The 24,411-nt window shown below is 42.6% G+C and overlaps 1 protein-coding gene across 1 annotated transcript in view; it reads right to left on the reverse strand.

Annotated features, from left to right (window-relative positions):
* LOC143896793 (uncharacterized) overlaps positions 1 to 17,138 on the reverse strand; it is a 202,120-nt gene extending 184,982 nt beyond the window's left edge. Inside the window, exon 1 of the mRNA XM_077404828.1 lies at positions 16,202 to 17,138. Coding sequence (XP_077260954.1) covers positions 16,202 to 16,306 — 105 coding nt within the window. The 5' untranslated portion in view covers positions 16,307 to 17,138. The remainder of the gene's footprint in view (positions 1 to 16,201) is intronic.
* Positions 17,139 to 24,411: the final 7,273 nt, after the last annotated feature.

Here is a 24,411-nt window from a genome sequence, read left to right on the forward strand (position 1 = left end):
AAAAGCTATTCCTAATATAATTATCATATTATAAAGCATTTCCTCATTATTTTAATATTTATAGAAGCTCATCATATGGGCAAAGATTATACAATATAATATCACATATCACATATTATATAAGATATATAAATATATTTACAATAAATTTTGTATTAAAAAGATATACACAACCTATATTTGAAATATTCATTTTACATGAGAATTTTTTTCGCTTTTTCTCTCTTCTTAAAATTAATAAAATCCTCAACCAATGTAGATATAACGCGAACGCTACATCATGACAGCACCGCTGTTCATGATTAATATTACAAACGTCGACAAGACCAACTGAAATCGCGCCGCGCCGGTCCCCTTTTCTTTCCGAGTATGCGGAAAAAAGACAATATCATCCAACCTCATAAAAAGTTATCACCACGCGCGTAAAGCATGATCGCGACAAGGACCGGTATAAGATGTCGGGTTCCACTTCGCGGTTCCTCTCGTCGTCGCTTTGTATTCCTTGCGGTTCTTGCCAAGGAAGGATGAACGATGCTCACGGCAGTTTATTTTGCGCCATGGTCGCGCATTAGCAGTCAACTGGAAACGCGAACGAAAAACGCGAGCGCAGGGACGAAACGCGGCAACGCGGAAAAGGGCGTTTTCAAGAACGAGCCGGGAGCTGTCTCGTTTTCGGGCCGTTGCACAACGAACGCCGACCACCGCCGATGAACGTCGTTAATTGCTACCGCGGAAGGCACCGCAAACTTTTCGACGCACGGCGCACCGCGCGCTGAAACGGACTTTCGTCGTCGAGAAACTTGACGGTCGTAATTAATGTCGCCTTTCCGCGGCTGTGAGGAAACGCAGAACGAGAGCGAGGACAAGGACGAGGACGAGACTGCAACGAGGGCTGCTCCGGAGAAGTTTCAATACACAAGTTGCCGGCGATCCCCGAGCATGGCGTGAGGACGTCGTAGATATAAACCTCGTGAAACAAGAAGTTCCCGGAGGCGCGAGGGCATACGTAAATGGGAAACAATGCGGAGTCGGGCATTACTTCTGCTTGCAAACCGCCCGCTAACAATGCTCGGCAGCCTCTTTCTCGTGCTACCTTTTTTACGACTGAAAATGAAATATAGAATGGTCGGCCGCGCGCTCTCCCGAGAACTTAACGCCACCCGGCGTAAACTTCGGCTACGGTTTTAATTTTTCTAGATTTTTAACATATAGTGACACATTTTCGCTGCTAGCGAGTTAACCTCTGACGGTAGGGACGTGATTTATAACGATGATGAATAATAACGTCGGGGGGTGCGACCAACTTCTTTTGCAAGATTCTTTCCTACCATGAGAATATATATGTATCCTATGCCATTTTTAGAATTTCGACATAATCGACAGAATTATGTATTTTTTCTCCAAAGAGTCCTGTATTTCCTGATAGTTTTCAGAAAAAGTTTTGTAGTTGAGAAAGTTATACATATATATAGATGCAGAAGAAACTTCAAATAATTTTGCACACATACAACAAGTCCTTTTTATACGTACAAAAATATTACTACAGCTACACAAATTCAGTAGTGGTCTGGTGAAAAGGTATAGGTCACCATTCCAGGCTTAATAATGCAATACTGCTGCTGCAGTCTCGAGAAATTTAATACTTAAGTAGCTAAAATCAAGCGAATCTCTGAATAAATAGTCAACTGTATGAAAAAAAATTTCCATAGTTATTTCCTTTTGTTTAATTTAATTAATTTCTATCTCAAAGATTTCACTGTACGATTTTACATCAAAATGCTGATTGTGTTCATGCGTGATTATACAAAACAAGTGTACAAACTCGTTATTGCGATTCAACAAATATGTTTTATAAAAATTAAAGAGATCGTTTGTAACGCGTCAAAGAATACCCCATAATCCTGTTTAATCGCGCCGAAAATTTTAATAAATTAAATAATGATTTGTATCGCATGCAATTAGCTGACGGCGATGTCGCGTCGCGAACGGCATTCAAACTGACTTTTAATGGACGCATGGAAACTCGACGCGAATAAAGTCAACGAACGAGTAATTTCCGAGTGCGGCACGCTAGTATCCGTTGAAAAGCTGGATTTCTGTATTATGTCGGGAATCGAGCGGAGCTATCGTCGTAACAATCGGCATCAATCAGGGACATGAAGTGGATTATATCGATGCGGCTTATCCGTTCGGTGCAAAATATCATCAGACGGGATCTATCCTGCCGGCCTTTGCGTATAGGAAATATCGAACCTCGACGTTGCGCGTTTGCAATGTAAAATGCGCAACTTGGCGTCGTTACGTAATGCACCGTATTCATCGGTACGTAACACACGCAACGTTAAATTAGACAGCAGCGACGACGAAGAAGATGAAGATAAAAGATGAAGATGAGGATGAGTTCGAAAATGATGAGGACGACAAGGACGACGAGAACGACGAGAACAACTACGGCGACGGATGAATGGAATTTACGAGGGAAAAAAGTGGTTTAATTGTCGGCGAGATACCGGCGCCTTGTTAAGAGTAATGTCACTAATATTTTCTTCCGCGCGGAGCAAACGATGAAGTCGTTACGTTGGAACGAAGCCAGGCTCTAATTCGCGCCGCCTCACGAAGGAGGAACTCCACGACGGCTCGGGTAGATCGAAGCAGAACATCGTCGCGGAAAACGAGAATGTACCTATACGCCGCGCCGCGCCGCCGCCGATAACACGCGGAAAATGTAGTCGGGATGAAACTTCCGTAAACACTGGCTGCTCGACTATATCGATCTAGAAACTCCCATCGAGCTCCTATTTAAATCCCGCCGAGTGGAAAGAGAGAAAGAGAGGCTTTCATTCGCGCACGCATTATTCTTTAACGCAAAGCCATCGGGGCTATTTTCCGAAGCCGCATGGAAGCGGCTTTCACTACGGGGAAACGGCATCGGCTACAGCGTCTCGACGCCGACGAATCGCACCCCCGCACGCGCTAAAACACCTGCGGAATTTATATCTTACCGCGGGCGGTAGATTAGCGACACGACAGTAGATATATGCATTTTCCATGGCATCTCTCTCTCTCTCTCTCTCTCTCTCGAAAGGGGAAACTTTTAATTAAATAAACGTAGCGGGGTGGAAAGCATCTCCCCCGGTTCGAAGCGCACCGTCCGTTTGATCCACACCGTTATTAAGATTATACCCAGGCACCTACATCGACGAAGGGCCGTTCAACAAAATTACTTCAGGCTCGAAATTTTCCGAGAAATTGGAAACATACGATTCCCTTCGCTACTAAGTAGTGGCTCGCGGCCGTTAACCGAAAGCTTCCAAAAGTTTTTAACTAAATTCAACTCGAGCGCAAGGAAAGTAAAAAGTTACGCGAAAGTATTCGCGCGTCCTAACTCTAATCCGTGGGAGAAGCATTAACGTGTACGTATATACACGCTTACGTGATACTTACAATTACTTATATAATTCAATTTCGTAATCGTGCACTCTGATTTAGTAGTTTTAAAAACAAACAATTTGGACTGAATTAAGTATTTCTTTTGCTTTAGTTGAAATAATCCGTTTTAAACAAGCTTGCAGAGGTATATTAATATCTTTCTTTTGCATAAATTAAAGAAATATGTTTGATAAAGTAATAATTAAAAGATTCGGGCAAATCATACCTCAGAGATAAAAACATAATCTTATTCAATTAATTCAAAGACCTCAACGGTTTAACTTGAAATTAAATTAAAATATACAATGTTGAAAATCTTATCATTTTGGAAAGGATGGCGATCCATTAAATTTCTAACGAAGAGGATTAATGTCTGAATACCCTCCCAAAGTTTAATGCAAACGTCAGAGAATAAAAATGGGCGTGTATAATATACAAGGTGTCTGTAATTACCGTGCCACCTCTCATGAGCAGAGTAAACTAAATAGAAATATAGAAAAGTTTCTGTAGCACTGGGCAAAAATCACATTTTGCGAGTTTCTCAATAATTAATGAGAAATTAATTAATAAAGATTTGTGAATAAGAGCGTGCATTCGCGCTATTCAGCGAACCGACAACACAGTAGGGGTATTCAAATAAGTTAGAGTTTAACGGTTTGACAGGTTATATCGGGTTAAAGTCGGGTAAAAAGTTAATTTTTAAACTTTTAACCCAAAGATATTAATGTGATAGGTTAATGAGTCACTTGTGTATTTTGCTTAACCTTAAAAAGTAGCGCGCCCAAAGTTAATTAATTAACTTTTTACTCGACTTTAACCCGACATGACCTGTCAAACCGTTAAACTTTAACTTATTTGAATACCCCTAGTGTTACGCATTATTTGTTGTTGCTAAACGCACTCTCTTCCCAAACCTCTGTCGCGCGCATATATAGCAACCACAGTCGTCACATAACACTGGACTATCGATCTCTTCTCGCCGAATCGCTCGGACATATTACTGATTCGCGGCTTTTTATTAATTAATTCTTCATTAATTATTAAGAAACTCACAAAACAGTGTAGAGGACTTTTCTATTTAACTCGCTCTACGTACGTATGAGAGATGGTACGGTAATTACCAGACGCCCATAATAAAAGCACGTACAGTGCAATATGAAGTATTAATATGAAGTATTTGGATTTAAATACCACGTTTTATGGAAACTATAAACTCGCATGAAGAGGTTTTTCGCCTTCTATAGGTTATATACGCAATGCAAAAACACAAGCATTATGGTGCAAAATGCATGGGCCATCGCAAACGAGGCTGCTAGCGACATACAGTAGGCGAGCGCGCGCGAATGGAAAAAGGTCTTTTCGAGAGGTGGAAGCGGGCGCGCCCCCGGGGAATCGTGCCAAAATTGTTAACGGCCGAGGGACAGCCGTGTTATAGGTGGCATGTGCTCGCAATCGGTCGTCCGGCAAACGAGAGAGAGGTGGAGACAGGTGGTCGGCGGCCCTGAGATACCGGTCGCGGAACTGAGGCCGCTTTATTGAACTCACATACACGATAGATACGCTGTCCAGTCGAGGCATGTGCGAATCTATCGGGACTAAGCATCCCAAGTATCGACGTTCCGTTACTACATCGATGATGCTAAAAGTCGACACGTTTCAACATGGATTGACGAGAGAAATTTATATTTCATCGTTAAATAAGTCGTAAAATTTATAACGTAAGGCACAAAAAAATCTGTAATTATTCTTGAACAAACGGTAAACTGACATGAAGATAAATATTGATATTTCTCAATTAATTATCTATACACTATATTAAATGTTAACCATCAAGATGTCGATATAGTCACGAAATATCACGCGACATTTCCGTTCCCAATTCCCGCGTTCATCATGGTCTCCTTGCCGCTCTGCTCTTTCCTTATTGTATGTACTAACGAACGAGAAGGACCGGACATTCCTCTTTTCACGATTCCCGCGGTTTGTGCGCGCGGAGGAGAAAGAATCGGACGGAACGAAACGAAAGACGAAATAATAACACCGCGGGACATCTGCGGTCGGGCAGAGATCGAAATACGAGATGAGGGCTTTCGTCGTCGCGCACAAAGCGCGGATACAAAGCGCGGCACGCCGCGCGTGTAACGCGGCGACATAGACCAGACGAGACACCCGATAGAGGATTCGTTCGCACAACTAAACAAACATCTTTTCGGAGGCGGCGCACGCGAGCCTGCTCAATATAAGGTGTACAAAGTAGGGAGCGAAGTGTACCGAAGAGGGTAAGCCAGTCGATACTTTTTTTTCGGGCGAAGTAATATTTCGCGCCGGCGAGATACACCTCGACGAGCGTATTTCACGCTGCTCGGAAGTACCAAATTATTTATAGTACCGATAATATCTCGCGAGATCGATTTTTTAAATCTTAACTCGCGCGCACGGGCTTTCCCTCTGCTATTTACGATCGCGGCGCGCGAGATAATCGAGATCCTGTTCTTAAAATAGACTCAACAATATTAACAGCTGTAAAATTAGGTCTGAAGATCATAATAACGGATGAAAAGAATATATGATAGCGGACAGTTGTCGCCCGTACACATTAATATTTTACGAATTATTTAGTTGTTTAGTAGAAAAATTATATCGCGGAAAGTATTTAATATTTATTCAATTTCAAAAATTGCGAACATTTGAACTGCGAGTAATTTACGTCGTATTTAACGCATCAATTATTCCATTAATTATGATCAACGAATATTATGCATATACAAGGAAAAAATCTTAATCGAGGACAAAATGGCAACCCAAGTTTTTTCAAAGAGACGACTCGCGCGTAACGGCACTCTGACGCAATGAAGGTTAATTGGAATCATGCGAACATTAATTAAGTATCGATTGCCGGCGCTAACGAGGCGCGCATCTTTATTAACTCTAACAGAAATGTCGTTATTCGCAAATACTATACTCTTAAGCGCACAGACGTGATTCTTCGATCCTTCGCGACGCGAGTATAAGCAGAAAGATACTGCAGCCAACGAGGAATCCCTCGGAGATTTCACAGACACGCTTTTTACTTACTTCTCTTCACGGCTTTCCATGGGGGCCTTTGCTTGTTCGCGCGTACGCGGCCGTTCTCTAAAAGGTCAAAGGGACCACATCCTCATCTTGAAAACATTAATGAGCTGCCTGCCGCTGACGAGACGTACAGCGTACGTACACGCTGCACGCTCCCCAAGATGCATACGTCTTTCTCAAAAAGGCGCGGCACCGAGGTGGAGCAGACGAGAATCGTGCACAGCTGTACGGGAAGCTACAAAAATACCTCTAAAGTTGCGAGTTTTCCGAGAGTTCAAAATTAAGAGAAAATCTCATGTAAATGTGCACCGAAGAAAGCCTCTTTATCGTAAAAAGACTAAAAACAAACTTTAATTTATCCCAACATGTATTTCAACAAAATTCAAAATGAGAGGACATGTCTCTTTTTCAAGAATTAAGTACCGCTAGAAGATTTCGAGTATATAAGATCGAGATATATTAATTGGGACTAGCATCAGGTATTACTTGATCGACACATTTAATATCCATCCAAATGGTACTCGAACCTCCTTCAACAAGCTCGCAAGAATTTCAAGGATATTCCTTCATCATCTAACAGACGAAGGAATACATGTCGGGCGACATGTGTTGCACGTACGCGGGCTAACAGAGTCTATCGACTATCGCACAATTTAACCTGCTTCAAAGTTCCGGCCGATTCGCTGCAAAGCTGTCGGTGGCACGCGAGCAAGCGCGGAATTCCCTCGTCGGGAGAGAAACTCGTTTATCAAAATATAGTTTATCTGAGATTACAATGATCCGGCGTGTGTGCGCGGGGGCGCGCCACCGCGCACCGTTGCAGCGGATAGGGATTATTTAGAGGAGTTATAAATATACGTTGCGCTTAAACCAAGCCGCGCGACGAAGGAAAGCGTGCCGGCATAAACGGAAAAATGTTCGTTATAGAAGGAATTTCCGCGCGAGCGGGACACCCCTCGTAAAACGATCGGAGAAACTTGACTTTGGCAGGGCGGGAGATAACATTTCCGATGGATCTCGTTGACAACCCGAACACGAAGCTATCGTATCCATTTTTGTTCGGCAAACCGTATGAATGACGTAAGAGCGGAAGTCAAACATTGAGATCGAAAGGAATTGATACCATTAGAGTCACGCTTCCTTCCGTATACTGATACGAGTATTGCATATCAGAGAAATTTTAGAGATAAAAATGATGCTGCGAGGGAATGCTTCAATTTCTATACGACTTTGTCGATCTTCTTCGAATTCTCATTAATAAACGATTCGACTTTGTCGAAGACAAGAGGTTGTAAATTTCATTAAAGGATCTTTATGATAAAAAATGATTTAATAATAATAAATTTCTAAAATTTCCAATTAAGAAAAATTTAATAGATATTGCCAATGTTGTGCATATAATTAGAATAACATATTCCATATCCGGGAAATTTTCTTTATGTATTGAGTATTATCATAACTTTGTGTGTGTGACATATATAGCATGCTATGCAACTTGTGCGCGAAATATATTTACTACGAAACACGTTTCGAAATACGTTATGATCAATACTTCACATAGTTTTGACGCTTTACAGTCCCTGCAGCGTAATAACGCAGTGATCGCATTATAACGACCACACGCGGCACACTATCGATTATCGATGCAAGTCGCGTTAATAAATAAGCGATTTGCGAATTGGAAAACGCACGACCGACCGGCGACAAAACCGTACTTAAATCGGCCAAGCGCGACGGCAGAGAGCGAACCGATAAACCGAAAAAGGAATATGAGAAGAAATGCCTTTCTCCCTCGCTCTCTTTCTCTCTTTACTCTGGAATTGTTCTAGATTTATGAGCTCCAGGAGTTCAGTCATTCAAATTTTTCAAGCACTCCTTCTTGCCTCGGCCGCGGGCTCTCAACCCGACGAGGCACAGAAGGAAACCGATATAGAGATGGAGGGAAATAACTTTCTCTCACAGAAACGGCGGTGGCGGTGGCGGTGCCATGGATCGGATATTGATGAACTCTAATAACGTCGATATAAAAATTTGTAATGCCTGGTTCAATCGTTAGTGTAAAAAATGGCGTCGCCGTCACAGTAGTGGATCGTTAACGAATATCTGCGTATCATTTATATATCGCATTTAGATTATATTGTATACTGTACCTGTTGACAATATGTTTCTGAAAAGAGTCGATTTTTTTTCCTTGAATTTAACAAGTATCGATTGCAACTTGCAATAATTTACATCTCGACAATTAAGCGCAAAGTAAATCACGCGTAAAAATAAAATTCATGAAATTGATTGAAAGATTTGATTCCAAATTCATCAATAAATACACCATTAACAATATTCCAAACAGGATAGCTTGTATATTCTTAATGGACACCATACGCGACATCAGATTCCACGCCAGCTCTCTTAATAGCAAACTTCGTATAGTCGCGCTATATGGCGATAGGAAACGCGCGAAATAAAACTATCATTAAAAGTTGCCGAGCCGGACAAAACTTATAATACCGCGGTAAGATATACTTTCGCTGAGAGAACTTCACCAATACATCCGTAACACATAATTCTAACAGTATGCGCCAAAGAAAAAATGATTCATGAATAAAAGATACACGTTGACACAGTCCACGCTTTTCCAAGACAGTCTCTCGAGCAGCATCTCGTCGCGATTATGCAAAGTTCGGTTCCCTGACAAAGATTTTCTCATTTTGCTATAGTATAGTTCCATTAAAAGAATTTTCAAACAATGTAGAACGAAGTTGGAGCAATTCGAAATGGCTGTTAAAATTATTTTCAAGATATGGACAACCAACTTTTTCCTTCTCACGCAGATAGAGTATAATTTTGAATTTCTCTTCTATATTATACGTATTACTGAAGATGGAGAATATAAGCGGACAAATTTTATTAGTTAAACATTCCTATTCGTATACTAGATGTATAAATATACAGTTCAGTATACAACCACATATATAGTTAAATAATTCTTAACTTATGCATGTACACGATACTTGATGTATAAAATAACTAGAATATAAACTTCTTGATTGCAAAACATCAAGAATTCATTACTGCTCGCTAATTTCTGTTGCTTTTTCTTCGTATAAAACTTGGTTACATAGTGTAGAGTGACTTTTATTACCGTTATCTTATTTCATCTTGGGATAACTTAATTGCTTAAGAGTTTTAGAAATCTGATCTTAAGGTCATATAATTCTCCCTTTTCGCTCTCTACCTCTTCTGGCTTAGAATGGTAATAAACGTTTCCTCTCTCCTTGCATCTTGTCGACAAGGCTCTCCTTGGTATCGTTCTCTCCGCAAAGCTCGAATTACGCAAAGCCAAAAAAGTTGCCCTCTCGAAGGCTACGTATGTCGACTACGCTACCGTGTATGCGCGCGTATTGCAAACGCACGTACCGATCTGTATCATGTATCGGGTGGAATCGCTCGCTCGCTGCATCACGATAATAATTACCGTACCGGTTCGGTTGCATTGAGATGCGCTCGAGCTCAGCACAGCGTGCCTCGAGGAGAGAGATGAAACGAACGAGGCATAAAGACAGTGAAGAAGAAAGAGAGAGAGAGAAATAGAGAGAATAAGGAGAAGAGAAGAAAGAGAGCAGAGAGTTATAAGAGGGCAGAATCAAGAGAGGGAGAAAGAGAGAAAGAGGGAAAGCAGTAGTACCGGTCCAACGTGTCCTCGTCGAGTACTTCGAGGCACGTAGGTAGGTAAGCGTTGTCTTACGCCACGCTGATGCTAGTGCCACTGGATATACCAAGAGTATTCCCGACTCGGCTATTTTCATCCATTTACCGTCCACCAGCGCGTGACAGAAAACCTCGAGTTTTCCTCAACGGAGCTTTGAAGAGCGAAATTAATCGCGTGTCGGTCTTTGCGGAAAATTCTCGATCGCTCTGAATGGTCTTGGTTCAATAAAAAGAAAAAAGCGGAATCATTTGATAGGAATCGATCAAGAGGTACGCGCTCGGGTACGCGTTATATTGCGCTCTCTATTTAAAATCGATTATCTTAGCAACAATCACATATCAAAATAAGGTTCTAAACCTTTTGTTTTTATTTGTCGTTTTTACGTTATTATTTAAACTAATTCTTATTAATGATCACGATCATATAAATACTAAACGATTTTAAAAAAATACTCAAGATAACCCGCAAGAGTATAATTCAACGTTGTTCTTCAATTTTAAACGTCTTTTACATTGGGAAATGCCAACTGACGGTTTAGCGTGGTGCAGGAATGCAGAAATACGGCAGCATATACTTTGGAGGATATATTAGGATCGTCAAAGCTTTTATTTCAGCTACGTGGCGGATCTTGTCGGAACGATCGCGAAAACACCACGTGTCGGATGAAATATCGAACCTTTTATGTATATGAGGGTTTAAGAGCGACATATGCGCGGGATGCATACGCGGTCCCCTCGCGTCGCGCGACGCCACGCAGGGTGCCACTGGATACGTTAATTCATATAATGGCCCGCTATTTCGCCCCGCATAGGAACCTAATTCAGGTGTAATTTTCCATCTCGCGCGACTGCGTATCTCAGCCCTCCCGTGCTACTTTGCCCTAACGTTAATTAAATTATCGCGATGTATACGCCGGCACAAAGGCAAAGAAATTAGTTCCAATTTGAGCTAATTCACGGTTAAATCTTCGGTTGTCTAGTCAAAGCAGATAAGAAAAGTCTTCGGGCCTAATAGGCTTCGGCCCGTTGGCGTTATCTCGGGACGTAAAGTCGTATCCGAACGAGAATACGATATCCCCTCTGGGGCGTTATCTCGCGACCGGGATTTATATACACAGACACCCACGCACCTACGTTTATCACCGAGTTAACGTAACTCAGATTCCCATCCACTTTTGCCGAAGAAACGGCAATAGCGGTGGCAGCGTCGCGATATCCAATCTTTAATTCACATCTGACGACATCTGACATCGATTTTTGCAAATCTCATTAATATTAAATTTTACACTCTACATTTTGCACCTACTCTAAGATACACAATGTTCGTTCAATGCATAATGGATGCAATCAATACGAATATGAATAACGTATCAAAATTAGATATTGGAAAATCGGAGAGTCGGTTGGATTAAATTATTAGCTAACTATGCATAAATCATTTTTCTTTCAAATTAGCGAATATTTTGCCGGCGATGATGTTCCGTTTTTACACGTAGGTAATGATTAATCGTTTTTATCGACAGGACTTTTAGCGACGCTGGAATTCACAGCTACGCAAGAGAATTCTCTCGAGAATCGATGACATGTTAATGAGGCGATAAATATTTATGCCGTGCGAAGGCCAGTCCGCGATTGTTACAAAATTATATATATAGAAGTGTCATCTGTATTAATAGTTAAGTTGCGGGAGTCGGAAACTCCCGCGTGGAACAGACAGCTCCTTCACGGTCGGGCGAATTTTTGACGATCACAGAAATGAAAAACTCTCTCTCTCTCTCTCTCTCTCTCTCTCTCTCTCTCTCTCTCTCTCTCTCTCTCTCTCTCTTTCTCTCGGCGTGGAACTCGGTTAGCATATTAAACGTACCACCCCCAACAGCCGCGCGATAAACTTCGGAAACGCCTGGCGCGCACCGCGATGCAATAATTATAATGTGCAGCTAAGAAACAAGACTCGCGGAAATTAGAAGGGAAATGGGCCACGGTAATTTGAAAATGCAGTCGTAAGCCTCGAATAACTTCGAGCGCTTGAGATGCTACTACTTTGCGCAACGCTTTGCACAATCTCGGAAATTGTTACGAGCTTTTTCAGAGCCTCGAGGCTACCATTAATTCGGCGTGTTAATTCGGAAAACGTGCGCGTAACGAATGTCGTATAACAAATATATTATCGGAGCTCCTCGTTCTTACCGCCTACGGCGTTTACTTCGCAATCACGTTCAACACCGCGAATTATGCGTGATCCACAATAGTCTGACACATCTTCTTGATACATATGTATGTAAAATACAGCGAACTATATTTAGAGATTTACGTGTACCATCACACCTGCAGGAAAATCATTAAACGAGAACATGTCAAAAATTGCATTTGTTTACAGTAATGTCGGAGACATGATTTTTAGTTGGAAACAAAGATCGTGTGGCACGAATATTCGATTGCGAAATCTCGTTGGATTCGCCCGTGCACGTTGTTTTTGACAAACGCAAACGTGCAAAGCAATTTTTCGACGCGTCATTGTGATGGCTATAGGGAAAATCTAAAACGTAACACAAACCCTGTGTGTCCGCCGACCGCGCGTTTATCATTTTCCGTCACTTCTTCGTTCCCCGCTTATATAAACGCTCGCGTATCGTTTTCCCTTGCGTGCGCAGCGCCGACGTCTTTTGACACTGCAGCACTGCGACGAACGGTGCGCTTAAGCCGCTTTAATCTTTCGCTCGCGTACGTGATTCAATGATGCCGCAAAAGCTTTGTTGTCCTCGAGTGTAATAATCGAAACGCGTGAAGCATGCAGGGTTCTATTCGTAAAATTTGGACGAATCAATTCATTCCGCTCCGTCACCAAAACCATACCGCTAAGAACGAAAGGGTTAAGAAGAAAGAAAATCATTTATTATGGTGCTCTTGGGACCATGCCTCCTGGCTCCTAATGCTCGGTTTCACCATCAGCAGATCACTTGCTGGTGGATGAGTCTATGTATATAAAATTTCCTTTTGCGATAGTATTGATTCAACAAGAAAGGTGAATACGCTTACATTATTGGTGAAAAGAGTTAAATCCGCAAAATGCGATACAGAACGATGAACATAAATTTATTGTGTGGAATAATGCAGAGAACTATCGAAAACGGATATTGGTGTAAGAAAATAATTTAAAAATCGTAATAAATATGTAAATATATTTTAACGACTAAAGCAATAAGTAATATAAAGACATTATTGCGAAAGGTCATTGGACAACAAATCAAATTAACGAGAAACTAATCGCGTGTAATAAATTATTACAACATTTTAATTAAAGTTTAAGCGACGGGGAAAACGTAGAGTAGGAAAGGCGAAAGCCAGGTGAGCGAGACGAGGAGCAAGTTGAAAAAGATAGGAAAAGAACAACAATATACAATAGCTCTTCTCCCTCTCGTCTTTCTCTTCGTATCGCTGCCATCATTCTTTTTCTTTGACTCTGCTCGCGCGATACCATTTCCAAGCTTACAGCAAGCTACGGAGCGGAATGAAAGAGAGACAGGCGGACGGAAAGAGCTACAATGTTTGTTATTAGGTTGCAGAATGCAGAAAAGGATTCTACGGTGCGCACGGTGTGTGCTAGACAGTCGCACGATTGATCGAATAAACGGAATGCACCGTGCTTCCGATGCGTTAATCCGAGAATCGCTATTTCGAGGAGAAGGACGAAGGAGCAAGTGCAGCACGTTCATAAAAAATGCAACGCGCGCATCATGCGACACGCATTAAATCGCGAGTTCGTTCGGATGCGAAGCATGAAGCGAGGATTATGAGGATTAGTATGTTCCACGGTCAACGGGAGTTTATGTATTATGCATCGGAATACGATGGGAGGCGTGATGTAAAAAAGAAAGGGTGGAGAGAAAAAGAGAGAGCGAGAAAAAGAAAGACAGAGAGAGAGAGAGAGAGAGAGAGGAGCGTCTTCGCGAGATGTTAGTTTACGTTTACGATATCGGTAATGTTACACGGACCGCTTTCAAGGTGCGCGCGCCGCTAATGCACCTTATGTCACACATTATCAATTAATTTCGTCACCATCGCGCGTCTTCTTGATAGGTAGAGCTTAATCCCGTAAAGCGGCATTAGCAGCGGCGAGCCAAGCGCTTGCGCCCACAACCCGACGACAACCTCCGCCCGCCGCGCCGTGAATTTCATATCGGCCGCATTAACGGCCGTTTATTCAACGTCTAATCTTTGCGCGGTGCTTTTTCACGCCCCGTCGCTTTAAAGTCCGACAATGCATAAGTGCGCATAGTTTTAAACTCCTCGAGACGGAAACTTCGGGACTTTCGTATTCGCTTAACGGGCGCGCGCGGATGCGAATGCCGCGCCGGGCCTGCCTGTGTGCGTATGCCTACGTCAGTATGCATTATTACTAGTTACATGACGTAGTTGCTACAATCTCGAAACTTTGAGCATGAAACTTTAAATAGAAATTAAACACGAGAATATATATAATGGCACGGAGCAACACATATCTGCGTTAAGATTAGCGCGCACGTACCTCTAACCTGTTTCATCCAGGAACGTCATTTCGGATTCATGTAGCACACGGCCCGGTCTTTCGTATATTATTAAAACAGTTTAACTATCGAATAATTAATTTCGTATCGATGTCGCATGCGCGACTATATATCGAATCAATTACGATTACAACGGCATGGGCAGGGAAATGTAATGCGATGTAAATTCTAAATATCAGCGTTGAACATATCAAATTTTCTCTAATATAATGGTAGTTACTTTTACTTAGTGGAACTCTTTATCGCTTCATTATTCATTCACGCAGGGCACTTCGTGGATCGCACGTAAGTATGTACGACAGCAGAGATCTTGAGTCGAGTGCCGATGCAGTCATCTCGATACAAGAAACTCTTGCAGTCTCGCATACGTAATAAAAAGAAGCGCTACTTATCTTCAAAATGTAATTATTAGAATTGCCGTCAGCAGATTTCTTGCGTCATTCGCATAACACAGTGCTCGAATCCAGTGACAAGGACATGGATTTTTAAGTTCAAAGATTAAACAAATAAAATACTTTTTCGCACGTTATACGATAAATCGCAAGAAATGGAGCTTTTCATACAGTTATATCACGAACATCGTGCGTTTGAAGTTCAAAATCTCGAATCTTCAACAAACACCGGGGGAAGCGTAAAAAATAAAACACTTTCGAAATATATTATATATACTACAATTTTCCAAATAGTTAACGTCGTTACGTTCATAAACGACCTCGATTTCGTTATTCACGTAACATAATTGAATAACGTTATTGCACATTCAACTTGAATAAAAACATCGCGCAAAGTACAAATTTTGAATTGGAAAATATTCAATTTACAAATGTTATCACTGTAATAATTGTCATTAGCTGCTCGTATATTTAATTGTTTACGGGAAACGGGGCGTTGTATTCGTACGTATATATCAACAATGTTTGAATCTCAAATAAATTAATATATGGAGCACTATGCATAAGTAATAAATCCACTATGCACTGTGTATCATTGTTATTAATGATATCGTCATTGCTGTCACTTTTTTTCCGAATCTCTCGAAATTATATCAACAAATGATACGTGATTCGGATGTACATTGTTTCTTCAACGATTTCATTCAAAATAAAGATGTATACGCGCACATGATATATTTCCCCATACAAATTTCCCGATATAAAATCAAACGTCACGAAGAGAAAGGAAAAGTAATCGCATGAAATACCGATCTGTATTTGCTCCCCAGATGAAAAGAAACGTTGTGTAAACGAGAGAGATTCCGCGTAAAAAGTGTCGAATTGCAACGTAAACATTTCGCGCGAAAAACATCTGTGACGCGCGGAAAAGAAAACAAAAAGAAACGCCTGCGAAAGGGCGCATCGTTCGAATTCCTCGCGCGGGGCGGAGAGGCCAGCTGCTCGCTCCGGAATCGCCCGCAATTTATCGTAATTTCGAGAAAGCGAAAGAAGACTCACCTCGCGGAGCACGCCGACGGCCGCCGACGTCCCGACGTCGTCCCAAGCGGTGGTATCCTCCCGGCCGGGGTCACTAACTAGAAGAGGCCCGTGCACCGCACCCATGATTCCCGGCTGGCGCGTCTCACGACGAGTAGAAACTTATCCGTCACACTCTACGGGGGCGGGGGGGAGGAGGAGGGGCGGCCGTTGCGTACCGCTCGTACGGGCGGTGCGCGTACACACACGCGGGCGCGCGAGAGAACGAGAGAGCGAAAGACAGGCGGAAAGGAAAGAGAGGAGAGAACGCGGGCGGAGGACGCGAGCGGCGGCGACGGCGGCGGCGTCGGCAACGGCTTGGCGACGACGATGCGGCGATCAGGGCGGATGCACCGGGTGCCTCGACGATCATCGCGTCATGTCTCTCGGTGCGTGGCGGCCGGCCGCGGCCGCAGACGACGATCCCGAAGCTGCATTCCCCGCCGACGGGGGCTCGTGGCCGGTGGTAGCGAGGCCGCTTCTTCTGGCCGCTTCTCCTCTTCGTCCGAACTCGCCGCGCGAGTTCGCCTCCTCCTCATGTGTCGAGCGCGCGCTCGTCCGCCTCGGGTTCGCGCGCGCCGTTTCGGGTGACGGCGAATTTTCCGGACGGCACTTTCGGCTGGGCGTCACTGTTTTCTCTTTACTCTCACTCCGCTTGTCCGGCACGCACGCTCTCGCGCTGCTGACGCGCCGCCGAAATTTACGCGAGCTCGCGAGTCAGAACCGTCACGATCGAGAGGGATACGTGAGTACGCGCACACGGCAACACCGGAAAGCCGAGGAAAACCGCGTTTCACCTCGAGGTAACGCGGCGAGCCGCGCGGAGAGCGAACTGTGGCGCGGATTCGGCCGAACGAACTCGGAACAACGTGATGGCGCCGCGGCAGGAGCACGACTGAGAGCGCCGCGCCGCGCCGCCGTCGGTACTACTCCGCTCCGAGCTCCGAGTCAACGGCTCGCGGCGTTACGGCGGCGGTGGAGGGGGAAGAGAGAGAGAGAGACGAGCGTGTGCGAGTGGGGCCGCGCGACATATACACAATTCACACAAAGGCGACGACTATGCGTATATACTCTGTGCCCATGTGCCTCACGCGATAGGCGGTGTCGCGGTCCCAGGGCCGCACGGATCGGGCTATTTTGAAAGGGTAGCGGGGGGGGAGGAGAGGGATAGAGGGATAGAGTACACTCAGTTACACAGCTTGCCCCGTACGAGGGAGCGAAGTCGTACACGTTTCCGAGAACAAGCAACGCTTGACTTATAATCTCGATCTCTTCTCTCCCATCGCGGCCGCGCTCGCTCGGCGCTGATAACGCAACGACTAATTTCGCGCAGTTCGCAGATTCGATAACGAGGGTCGAGAGAGTGAGTGAGAGAGAGAGAGAGAAAGCCGAGCTACGATAAAATTCGAATCACGGTAAATTCGAAACGTATACGTACTCGATTTTCTCTTACTTATTCCTATTCGCCGAGAGATCCGCGTCGATCCGATAACCGATTGTTTGTGGCAGCCTTCGATTATCGACGCTCTCGTAATTAGCTGACCGGCAGCTTTCGGACGCTGTACTCGCGTAGAACGGGTATTAAAGCACTTCGTAGAATCACACGACACTTTTCGCGAGCAATTTTTCGTCGGCTCGAACTCGCGTCCGCCATGATTGCCGTGAATCGCCTTCGCGCGATTTCGCAGCCAACGTCGGACGAATCAATTTCGGCCTCTCCGCGTCTTCCAATCACATATTTATATCCGTAAACGTGATTGGCGAAGATAGTAATCGCAAAATTATAACGCGTTAATTATTATCGCTCAAGCTTAATTGGATATCTTAATTATTACGTTACATTAATCAATCTTATACTAGAGCAATAATATTACCGAGATATAGGGTAAGGAGGAATTATTTGAGTTAGTCAAAGAGAAAATCGAATACAAAATTTTCAAGACAAGGAGAAGCTTTTCAATTTTCCGGGTAAGGAGGAGGCTTTTTGTCTTGAAAATTTGTTATCCGACTTTGTCTTTAACTGACTCAAATAAGCCCTCCTTATTCTATCGACTTTATATTTTGGCTCATTGTCAGATAATCATGCATGGTCACGTAAGCATTTCCAAATACAACACGTACGTGATGTCGCGAGCGAGGAATCTCTTTGCTGTAATGATCCGGCAAACTAGCGCGCGTGCGAATATCAAGAGCGCCGAATGAGGTGTCGCCGTGGAGTACTAATTAACCGGAGGAGGAAACCGTTGATTAATACCACGCGCTCGCGTCGCGTCAAAACTCCCGCGCAAGCAACGTCCGCCTCCCTCCCCCGCGCCATTACTTATTTCCGCGGCGCGTCGCGTGCCTAATATTTATCGCGGAGGGGAGTGCGCGATTGAACAGACTGTCGCGGCGACGCGCCGCGTTGTAACGTGTCAATTGACGGCCGGCGTTTACGGCCGCGCGGCCGTTCGTTTGCATTTATCCGACTCGGGGCGAATAAACGGACGCGCGACCGTTAGAAAATTGCTCCGTCGAGATACGTCGTCCCGCCGCGTGTGTCGACTGTGTCGCAATGTAAACAGCTCAGTTCTCGGTATTGCGCGTGTGTGCCCGTCCGAGTGCCGAATGCCGATCCTCGCGCAACCGCGATGCTTCGTAGAAACGAAGCGCGCGGACATTTTCGTATACGCTATCACCCGATACGCGAAAGGACCGCTCAAGATATGTGTCGCGTCGCGTCGCGTGTGCAGTGAAATATACGGACTGACGGACGCTCCGAGAATCGACTCGAGGACCGGAGGCTGTTTTAGGCTCGGCGACCGCGACGCTGTGACGACGCTGCGTGTTGCGGATCTCCAGCAGCGAAACGAGAGCGACAAGGTAAGTGCCTAGATAGCAACGCTTTTGACTCGAAATCTGCAAGCGTCTACCGTATCTTCGACATACTCCGTTAAAAGCGAGGTTTATAGTATGTTCGAAAATAATAATTCACAAGTCACACGTCAAAAGTCTGTATTTTTGCTGCGACAAGGTAGGTGCCTAGTCGATAATCGAAGGCCGCCTATATATAGATACCAATAACGCTTTCGATTTCAAATTTGCAAGCATCTTCGACATGTTTCGTTGAAACGGAGGTTATATTAAGTATCTTCGAAAATAATAATTCACAATCAGAAATCTGTATTTTTGCTGTGAAATATTTACAATTTTGTACAAAGTATTAAATTGTCGCTTTCAAGGAGTCGCTAGCGTAGATTTTCATTATTTATTCGTTTTGAATTGTCAGGATTTAAATATATATAATTAAATGTCCGTTAAATAATCAGTGCAAATCGGAGCGTCTGTTGGTCGTTACGTGCATTTCCATTTTCTACACGCGCTATATTCAAATAATACCGTACCGTACCGACTTCAAAGGGGGTAAACGCGAATTATAAAGACAATTAGCCGTTGCGAAGAGAACGTTCTGAAAACAAAGGAGCGAGTGTAATAATCAATTGTGATGATGAATGAGAGTAACGAATGTTCTCTTCGCGCCATTTCCTGTATTTTCTCGCATTTCTCTCGCGCGCGGTGATTATATTCAAACGGACACGATGGAGAAGCGAATCTTGCTATCGTGTCTCGGTTAAATGAACGATTCTCAGTTTATCCAATAAATGTCGTGAAACATTAGTCCGGAATCGGCGTGTTATCATGTTTTCTCACATTCGGTATACAATATTTAATGCTGATATTTGCACAAGGAATTCATACGATAGTCCTTCTCTTTTATTCCGCGTGATACTTTTTTCCGTTAAAAACAACTAAAAAAAACAGTAATTTTTTAAAGAAAATAATTGATCACGTTGACATTATCGGGAGATATGATCTTTCGAATATAAAATTTAAAATTGACTATTCGAACAGTCGCATAAAATATTTATGCGAATATTTTTTTAATGCATTCTTTAATTATAACTTTTCTTGATAAATGTTTGGAAGCATTACTGGATCAAAAACCGCTATTTTTTTGTTGTAATCAACAAAACGAGCTGTTAAAAAATATGTACGCAATTTTTTAAGAAGGGGCTTAAAGATTTTCGTAAGACTTTAAACGAATAATAAGAACATTTTGTTTCTTGTTCACTCATTTAACCCTTTTCGTCGGCTAGGACGGGTGTTTTCTATAACAGGAACTAAAATATCAAAACTATGATTTTCTTAACATTGCACGGACACCGTGGGTCTTTTAAAGGCACAGTCAATTTTTCATTTATGATTCCCACGGCAAAGGCTTCAGCGCTCTTAAAAAGAAATTGCAACAGTTCCGACACCTATGCAAGTCGAATAAGTAAATAAAAATCACTTTTTGAAACCTTAAAGATGATACATGAATTTTTATAGATTTTTTTGTAACACAGAAACGCTTTTAAAAACCCTTTAGACTTAAAAGTCCCAGGGTGTCCGGATGAATGCTCCAAAAACACAGTATCCGCGCAGTGTTACAGTTATAGTGAGTCGCTTTACGATTCTGATCGCACAATTCTAAAATTTTAACATCTAATATAGCAGACTTAATGTTCATCTTAGTGATGCAATTTGTGTGAAACTCACATTATATATAGATTTTTGAATTGCTAAATTTGAATCTAATCTTAAAATTATAAAATTCAAAATAGCAGATCTGTTCAGAACAGAATACGTAATTGTTTCGTATATACTCAAGTTAATGACATAAATAATGTCAAAATTATCTTTCTATTATTCTAGCGATCGTTGCGCAGAGAGTTGTGCGCTGCTTTAAACAAGTCGAAAATCCAAGGCTAGAATCGAACTTAACGACCTCAAAAATCTGTATAAAATAAGTTTTAAATTGTATTATTATAATTTTAAATCCGCCATGTTTGTTCTGCCATTTTTTATTTCGGCTTCAGATTAAAATAATACACCATGAAAATCCCCTATAGAGCAAGTTTCATAAATATCAGACTAATAGTTTCTGAAATAAAAGGCCTAGTCCCTATAGGTCCCTTCAGGACCACCCGTCTTGAAAGGGTTAACTATTGGCTATGGAAATGAGTGATAACTGCACGCATTGTCGTGTTACTCTTAACATTGGAAAAGAAACGCATGGACGGAGGGCGGGCGGGGCCTAAAAAACTGACCTAAACCAAACTCAATCTTAATTTTAATTCAGAAATAGGTATGGGTTAAGTTAGTTTTTCGGGGTGGGGGTGCAGGGGAAGGGACGGAGCCCTGCCCAAGCATTCCCTTAAATATACAAAGATTTTTTTAAACATTTAATTAAATAATAATAAAAAACTGAAAATTAATGTTAAAAAATTTTTTCACAAAATTTATTCATTAGATGTATCTAATATTAATAAACAAAAAAGCGATATTATTCTAGGTCATAAATTCTTAAAAAATATATATATATTATTTAAACATTTTTTCTAATTTTTACCTTCAAAAATATTAAACCTCCCCTTAAAAACTTATGTACGTATTTTTTTAGCTTGGTCTGTTGATTACAACAAAAAACCGCGGTTCTTGGCGAAATAGTACTTTTGAACATTTATCTTTTTTTTTTAAATACAAAACTACCAATATAAATAACTTTTTGAAATTTGTTTTGACGATTTTATTAGTAAGTTTTATATCAATATGATGCAAAGTAAGATACGGATTGTGTCCCCATTTCTTCATTTAAAGGGTTAAATATGAAGGGTTAAATATAAGGAGTAAATATAAGAAATAAAATATAAGACAATTGCCATTTAAAGGGTTAAGTATGAAACGTTTGCAATTTTCTTAAATACAAAGCTATCGACATAAGTAAATAGGTTTTTGAAAGTGTCTTTGACGGTCTGGTATAAGTCTCGTATATATCGATATGCGTAAACTGCATGTTGTATACAGTTCTCTATTTAAAGGGTTAAATATGAGACAATTGCTCGTAATCCTTTCGCGATTCATCGTTTTTGCGAGCGTGTACGCATCTATTACACGCATAATTTCATCGGCCACCTAGGGGAAAGGGAGGGCATCAGATGTACCCTCGAGCGAGTGCGGCCCTGCGGGGTGTAATTGCCGCCACCCTCCGGGGTTCATGTCGCAGGGCCGGCGCGACCATAATTCGTCGTCGATCGCGACGATTGCGGCGACTGATTGCGAACGCGATTTAACCGAGGACAAACGGGGTGGCCGTACGTCTGCCTTTGAAACATACCTCGCTCGTATATAAACCGACTGTTAAATTGCACGCTTTAAAACGATTTACGTTCCTTTTACGCAAACTGGATTTATGTACGCGCGCTGGCCGATTTCTGAGCGACAGCCTTGTTATGATTGCACGCGTTACGCAGTTGTTACGCACGCGTGTAACGAGCAATCATTCTCTCGGAGGTACATTATTTGACAATGTTTTGTATAACGTCCTATAACATGTTTCGCGGTCGTATAAGATTAAAACGAGTGTATGACAGACATTCTTAATATAAAATCCCTATCACAGTATAACAGATTATTATAAGCACATATATACAAAGGCGAAACAATTTTACAGAATTTAAGAACAATATGTGGAAAGCAATGCAATAGCGCTAATTGTTTCGCAGTCAAATAAGTTCTCGTGAAATATATTCTCGAAAATTCGCAAATACCATGCACACGCGTCGAATATTCCGCGAGATTTTATTCTATCCTGCCAGCAGTCGCGAAAGACCCGTCGTACGGTACAGGGATCCGAATCCCGTAACCGCGAATGTAGGAAATGAAATCTCGGGAGAATACGTCGGCACGTGGCGGCGTGCGTTGCGACCTCGATACAAACGACGGCCCTGCATTCCGCGGGAGAGAGGAATCATCCGTCCTTTTTCCGCGGTATTACGCGAATAACGTGTACACGATGCGCAGATGCTAATTGATAGTAATGCGCGATAATCTCAAACAATTTACCGAACTAGAGCCATGTTTGTTCCGCGCCTCCCTATACCACACCAGCATCACATCGCCACACACCGCCATCACTATCGCGACCTCCAACACTACCGTCGCCACCAGCATCCGTAACGCAAATACGGCCGGCGCGGGCGTGCGATACCCGTTCCATTTTTCATTAAAATTCAGAGAAACTTCCGCGCGGCTGTTGCCGGGGTGCGAGTTTGGAAACTACGCCCGCGCGCCCTTTGTCCCGCGAAACTTGGCAAAATCATTTTACATTAAGTACTCACCGCCGGGGATAAGGCATGCATTCGTAGTTATTACCTAACTGTATACAATCTTGCCTCGTCGCATACGAAAGAGCGGGCGCAAAACGATGCGACAAAGCTCGTCGTCTATGCCTTTACAATTGGGAGATTTGCGAGCGAAAGCGGATACGTTGCTATTTTTTTTCCTTTTTTACGGAACGTTGCCATTTTTTTTCTTGGTTTTTTTTTCTTTGCGACATGTTTATCGTTTTCGCTATGAACCATTTGTGTAGCCATTTTCTTTATCTTATTCGGCATTGTTAGACTCCTGCCGCATTTCCGGATTCAAACACAATTGGGACGACGTTATGCCTCTTCACTATATCTTCTCATGTTACAAAGACAACGATTGTTACCAAGCTTGATTTATATTTTACTTACTTTGTTCTTAAAGACTTAATTATTAACATAAATTGCGTAAGAGCAGTTAGCCATTAACCTTCGCACAACGTGGGCGAACGGTCGCCCCGAGAGAAGAATTATTGTCGAGCAATACATAAGTCACAGCAGTCAAGGCAGTTATGTGCAAAGTCGAATGGAACCGTAAAAAACTACGGTTATTCGTAGAAACGCACATTTTGCACATTTTGCACAGTGCATGCTATCCTCGTCGATGCTCAACGTTACTTCTGTTCTTCATACGATACTTTTTCACGAAACCCTCGAGAAGGACGAAGGTGAGATTGTATCACCAGCAGCGATGGCGTAGAATACCATCGACGACTGCCAAGCGCAGATTCGAAATTCCAGACGGTATACGTTCGCGATTTTTCATCCGCGCCGTTAACTACGAAGTTTTCAATAGCGGGCACTTGCCGAATTCTGCCAATGTCAACAAACTTGGGCGATCGAAGATCTTCAAAGTCCTGCTTGACACACACGTTGGACATTTCCCAACTTTTCAAAAGTTACCGGAATTTTCGACGCCGTCAGGAAGAATGATAGAATCAAAAGACTTCTTCCGGACGACTTCTC

This window comes from Temnothorax americanus, unplaced genomic scaffold (genome assembly GCF_048541705.1).
Source record: "Temnothorax americanus isolate GAGA-0224 unplaced genomic scaffold, ASM4854170v1 Scaffold2, whole genome shotgun sequence".
NCBI lineage: Eukaryota > Metazoa > Arthropoda > Insecta > Hymenoptera > Formicidae > Temnothorax > Temnothorax americanus.